General features: G+C 36.7%; 1 protein-coding gene across 2 annotated transcripts; it reads left to right on the top strand.

Moving 5' to 3' along the window:
• Positions 1 to 263: 263 nt before the first annotated feature.
• On the top strand, positions 264 to 5,837 carry fam174b (family with sequence similarity 174 member B). 2 transcript variants are annotated; one of them, XM_055053777.1, is made up of 3 exons: positions 266 to 887; positions 1,828 to 1,959; positions 2,759 to 5,837. In XM_055053777.1, exons 1-3 carry the CDS (start codon positions 610 to 612, stop codon positions 2,760 to 2,762), a joined length of 414 nt encoding a protein of 137 aa, XP_054909752.1. In that variant the 5' UTR covers positions 266 to 609; the 3' UTR covers positions 2,763 to 5,837. The 2 variants fall into 2 exon arrangements, with proteins under 2 accessions (XP_054909664.1, XP_054909752.1); XM_055053689.1 differs by lacking the exon at positions 2,759 to 5,837 and having other exon boundaries at positions 264 to 887; positions 1,828 to 1,978.
• The last annotated feature ends 389 nt before the right edge of the window (positions 5,838 to 6,226 follow it).

The raw sequence follows: 6,226 nt of genomic DNA, 5'->3' as shown, positions 1-6,226 counted from the left end.
TTGAGCATTTTAAGCTTGAAAGATTTGGAGTGGGAAATGTTCGAAAATAATGAATTAGTGTATCATTGTGTCAGGTTTGATCCAAAGTGGGAAGATTCAGGTAACATTTTAAGAACAATTTTTTGAAAAGCATTAAGCCTTTTATAAGTATATAAATTTCCAAGTGTTATTTGTTGTTTTAGGCTTTCAATCAACCAAAACTCTTCTGTGTGTGGCAACAGCTCAGCAGCAGTTGGGATGCACGTGACCGACTTGAAGGCAGCACCAGCCCACATAACTCTCCTCTCCAGCACCGGGAGCAGAGGGCCAGCCCGCAGAGCCCTTCCGGAGGCGGATAATCCCCTCATCCATACTCGCAGTTCGGGAAAGGATTTGCAATAACTCACCTACAGGAAGACACCTTCCGGAAGCTCATGCAAGTTACAACTTAAAGAGAAGCCTGAACCTGCGCACAAATGGATTCTTGCGTCTCACCTTGCGCGTTTTGGTGTATATAGATATCTGACGAGTGTATAATGTAGCAGCTGCTGCTCGGGGGAAAAGAGAGAGAGACAGAGAGAGCGAAAAAAAAAACTATTGAAGCCTCTGATACCCTTATAAATATTAATCATGTTCGTGACGCACAGTTTTGCTTTAACTTTTATTGCGGCGGCTCTCTGTCTGATCAGCGGCGAACCGCCGAATTCTTCATCTGCGACGCAGAATTCAACATCCACGTCCATCATCCTCGGTCACGATGAGCCGACGAGTAAAAACGCCACGCACGGTGCCGTGGGATCCCGGATCTCCCCTCTGATGACTTACCTGCCAACTCTGAAAAACGTCGTTATTTTCATCTGTGTGTTGACAGCTGCGCTCATCACATGCCTGGTCATCAAAGTGATAAGGTAGGCTTCTCCCAAACCATTTCTGAGGCTTAGAGGGACTGTTTTCACTGTGATACCTGGAATTATTGTGGCAGTTTTATATCCTCTGAGATATAATGTAGATGATGATTTTTCAATCAATTGTTAAATCAAAAGAGAAGCATGACAGAGAACTGTTTGTCATGTTGTAAATAAAACTGTTGCCTAACACGCAGCTCTTGCAAATTCATGTGTACTTTTTTAGACATTAGGATATTTGCACTGTAGTATTTAAACAGTAATGAAGGAAAAAAATATTCTAAAGTAATGAAACACAACATAAAATTGGTAAATAAAGTTACAATATAATAATGCAATTAATAGATAGTTTTTTCTTTATATACAAATTAACAAAAATATGTAATAAACGTTGAATAGTAATACTTTCCAATTGCATATTGTAGATAATATAGATTTGTGTGGTTCTGCACTTTATAAAGTAGCATAAGAATAACAGACTGATGGTTAGATCCCGCAGCAGACAGTTTACTGTAATCAGTCAGTCAACCAAACTTAATTTGAACTTTTCTATGAGTGCAGAGCTCTGCAGAGGTTAAAAACAGATAAACTCTCATAGACACAATGAAGGTGATCAAACTATAAGTAAACAAAAAATCTGAGATAAACACCAGAGATACTAAAAGAACTCTAAAGTCTTAAGTCTAAATGCTTCACGAAACAGGATGAAGCAAATTTTAAGCAGTTTTAAAACTGTAACCCTCTAAAAATTGATATGCTATTTTTTTTTTTTTTAAGAAAGATTAGTAGATTTTCTTGGTCATTATTTGCTACTGCAATTTCCTAATGCCATTTTAGGAAAGCGTATGGTTGGGTAAGAAGGTGATTAAATGGTTTTATATAAACAGAAGCTCTGACTAACTTTAGTGCTCTAAGTTTCTCTCGCATGTTTTCTGTCACATAGATCTGGCCGAAAAATCAGGAAAACGAGAAAGTACGACATCATTACCACACCGGCGGAGCGGGTGGAGATGGCCCCTCTGAACGAGGAGAATGATGACGAAGACGACTCGACCCTCTTTGATGTCAAATACAGGTCGGTTCCGTTCAGATGATAGGATACACAGATTGTTTCAACATTAAAAAAAACTAAACAGAAAAATTCTGTAGCTTTTAAATGCACACTCCGAGTTTCAGTAAGTACAAATGAGAAATTTTCAGAAGGCATGCTGATTTAAATAAACGAATAAACAAAGAAACAATGAAAGAAAAGTTAGTCACAACTGAGGCGTTTTAGAAGCCATGATCTTTTTTTCCCAATGGAAATGTGAGAATGGCCCCCCCAAAAAACACATCATGCTCCTCCTACAAAGTAAACCTGAAGACAAACCCAGAATAAACTGAAGCTGTAATACTTTTTGCACTTACTTATTTTTTACTAATAGTTTTCTTGTGTTATCAGTGGAGTTTCCCTACATGTAAAGCAACTCGTACTTCTGCTTTGACTGTTAAAGTTTGCTGATAAAATTCTTGGCATACTGCCTCCTTTTGTTACTCTGGATCATTTTAATTACGCAGAGAACGTTTGGAAAAGTAATATAACCCCCGACAACCATTAAAGTCAGCTCTTTTTAACATGCACTCAAATAAACATGCTTCTTTTTAAGTTTTAGTTCAGCTTTGCTGTTGACTTTAGGTTTCACCCTTCCGCGCTTTCAATTGTTCCTCAGCTAGCGCACACAAATTCACTTCCTTAAAGGAAGATGTGACGTCCTGTTTACCTGACATTCCTGACTTCCAAATCAGACGGGAGCCTCCTTCCTTCTCATCATGTGTTCATGTGTCACAAAGAATCAAGCCTCTCAGACTAAGAACAGTTTCTCCTCTCATTACAGGTGAATCCCATGTGGGGCAACTGTTGTTTTGGTAACTCCTTTTTTCCCCACCTCATCTAAACTTCAGTGACTTTGCCGTCCAAGTGTCGTCACGCCAGCGATTTCTACTCGTGTTTTACCTGCGTTGAAAATGAACAGATGTCATTTATTTGTTGTGCAAGGGTTCTATCGCACTGTCTAGATGACTTGCTCAGTGTTTCTAAAATAAGACACGTCACATATCCACCAAACTTTAAGTGGTCTGGACAAACAAAATTATTCATTTTGAATTTAATACTTAATGGACATACTTTTTAAACCTGAACTGCAATATGTTAAGGTGCAGGTTGAGGGAACCAAAGTTTTTCAGAATGGCTTAACTGGAAGAAAAATGTATTAATTATCAGTGAAGGTTTAAAAAGATCAGAAGCACAAAATATAATGCAGGATAGTTGTTTTGTCTATAAACCTCCTAAGAGGCTTTTGAGTTTCAGTATCCCATTTATTTATGCCAGCTAACCACTTTATTGTGCATATGTACTGTTAAAGGCTTACTAACGTTTCTGTCTGCAGTGTTTGTGTTGTTTCAGATTCAGTTTCATTTTGCTGCTATCAAGCTGATGTCAGTCAGTGTTGTCAATTTTAACCTAGGAATACTCTCAGGATGTCTCTTTAAATCTGTTTGCTATGAATGTGAATGGTTGTCATAAAGAGTGCAGGAAACGCAGCGGGTTCAACGATTAAACACCATGACACACCATGACAACATGTCGCCAGTGTTACAGAGCCAAAACAAGATGAAGCATTCTTTAGGATCCTAAAATATGCCATGTTTAGTAAAAGACTGCTATAAAGGTTCTCTCCACTCCTGTTAGTGTCAATCGTAGGGATGCAAAAAAAACAAGCCTGAAAATTATTGTATCATGTACTGCAGCAGCATAATCTCACTTCAGAGAATAAAAATCCTCTCAAACTAATATTCTTTAACATGAGTATACTTCAATAATATAGGAGAAAAAAATGTTAAATGTACTGAAAGTGAAATTTATAGCGCTACAGAATAGCTATGGATCTCACTTGCAGAATTTCACAAAATAAAAAGCTGCAAGCTCTTCTTTATGTATTTGGTTGAGAGACATCATGCAAGGCACACAATTAAAGCCAATCTGCTTTAATTGCACCCTTTTTTAAAATGGGTCTTGTGCCATATGTGACTTAAAATTAATCAGAGTGGAACTTTTAAATGGTTGTCAGAAACTTTAAGCTTCATTTGGGTGTAAATATGTTGGAATATGGATTTCATTTTCCTCATGACAAGAATGACAAGGCAGCATACGTTTCAACTCAGGCAAATGGGTTTTAATTTTCATAAGTGGACAAATTTTTATAAGATGTTTTTTTTTGCCTCAGCGGATTCGAGATTACGCAAGAAAATATGACTTTGTTTTAAGGCTTTTTACCCATCTCTACCATGGATATACTGATAATTATAAAGGTTGCTGCAAATATCTGGTCAAAAATGAAGCGTCTCCCTCCTTTGAAAGCTATTAGTTGAGTTTAATCTCTTGGGTTTGTTCTCGTCCATAAATAATGTGCTGTTTGAACAGTTACAGCTTACAGAAACACAAACCAGCTCAAGCTGCTAGCTACACTTGCTTATACAATTTCCATTTATCCAAAATGTTTTTAGAAACAAAAATACACCTTTAACAATGAACCTCCCGAGCTAAAATCCTTTTAGAAATGTAATCCAAATGTGCAAAATCTACCAAAAGACTTTCTCCTCTGCACAATATTCAACAAAACTGACTCTGGATATGTTTCTAGAGCTGACGTGAGTGTTGATGACCTTCTATTTTAATTCAAGCTGTTACTTGATAGCACACCATGCAGCCACCAACATTTCACATCTAACAGAATTTTGGTCTAATAGAAAGCGCACCAGAGCCAGCCTTTAACAATGGAGACTCAGCTTCTGCTTAGCTGCTCCCAAACCAGTAGAGGGCCCTCTAAAGTGAAAATTGATCTCAAAACTAGATATCTTATATCCAATATGGCTGCCATGCATATGAGATGTAGTAAGAAAGGTATAAACTGGTTAGTTGGATGGTACCACTTCCAATTGCCAACATTATGCTTCAGATGGAGGGGAATGCCTTTAGTTCGGTTTATACTGTAATAGAAGCTACAGCATCACAACTGCTGTCCCACTGCTCTTTTGATTGGCAATAACAAAGCCCTCAACTTGACTTTGACAAAATTCTTTGATCTAAGCAAATGTTTTATTTGGATGAAGCATTGGTATAAATGTTAAAACCTTTTGAGAGTTTGAAAAAAGTACTAATTTTTGAAGTTAAATTTCTTCAGGATTTAAATAATTACATAAAGAAAAATAAAAGTTTGATCATTATCTAAGTCAAAGTTTAATTTTGCTGTTTCTTCTTACGCAATTTTATTTACTTAAATAAAGTGAACTGGAAAGAGGGGCTTAAATCAAATTCTGCTAAGACCAACTCTAATCTGATTTATTTTTCCTTCAAGAAAATTGTTGTCATGTTCAGAGAAAATTCAATCTGTTTTAATCCTCATAGGACCAAAAATGTATACAGACCTATGCTGAATGTCTTCTTTAGTCTATCTTTTGTAAACTGGATATTATCATTTTTCAGTTTCCAAAAATGTGCATGACCACTTCATATGTTGTTGTTTTTTTTTAACTTTTGAATCATACTCTTCTCCTCTATGACCAGAAATCTGGCAAACAGGTAAATGTCTCTCAGGCTTGTACCATTGCTATTGTCATGTAATCTTTTCTTTTTCATATATATCATGTGTGTAAAATTGTGGAAAAATCCTCATGCAGAGATCTTAATTATAGACATTTATTAGTTTTGAGTCATCTGCTACACAAAGTTACTCTTGTTAAAACAAATCAGTTGTGGCTGTGAAGACTTTAAAAAAAGATGTTTAAATAGTTTTATAAGTTTCTGGAAAACAAGTTTGACACAGATGTTGTGTGTAAACCGGTCTGTTCCCTCAGTTTCCATGTCTTTACAACACTACTGGAATAAAACCTTTTTTGAAGTGTTGACTCTTTAAAGGGAGAGGCTCGAATATTTCCAAGTCTGGATCTTTTGTTACATTCACACTGTCACAACTGAGCAGTCCAAGTGTCCATAAGTCCTACTAAACATTGAAACGCGCACAAGGCAAGACAACCATGCAAAAGATAATATTTGCCAAGATTCAGAAAGTAATACAAAATGACAGACACTGTACATGATGGAAAAAGTAACAAAACACAATCTCCACATCATTCAAAGAAGAACAACATGATAGAAAGTGTTCAAACTGTGGCAAGCTGCAGATTCTGGGTTAATTAACCCTAATAGCATTGGTCACAGAATGTTTCTATATTTGCCAACCTCAGACAGCCTCTCACAAATAAACCTTTCATTGCTCCAGTCTGCTGACGTCTCCGGTGCAACT

Source organism: Poeciliopsis prolifica, unplaced genomic scaffold (assembly GCF_027474105.1).
Source record: "Poeciliopsis prolifica strain line A6 unplaced genomic scaffold, Auburn_PproV2 SCAFFOLD001, whole genome shotgun sequence".
Lineage (NCBI taxonomy): Eukaryota > Metazoa > Chordata > Actinopteri > Cyprinodontiformes > Poeciliidae > Poeciliopsis > Poeciliopsis prolifica.
This window is presented reverse-complemented; position numbering and strand designations above follow the sequence as displayed.

Coding starts and splice junctions, on each gene's coding strand:
- fam174b (XM_055053689.1), top strand. CDS start 610: ATGTTCGTGACGCACAGTTTTGCTTTAACTTTTATTGCGGCGGCTCTC. Junction 888..1,827: donor CTGGTCATCAAAGTGATAAG/GTAGGCTTCTCC, acceptor TCTGTCACATAG/ATCTGGCCGAAAAATCAGGA.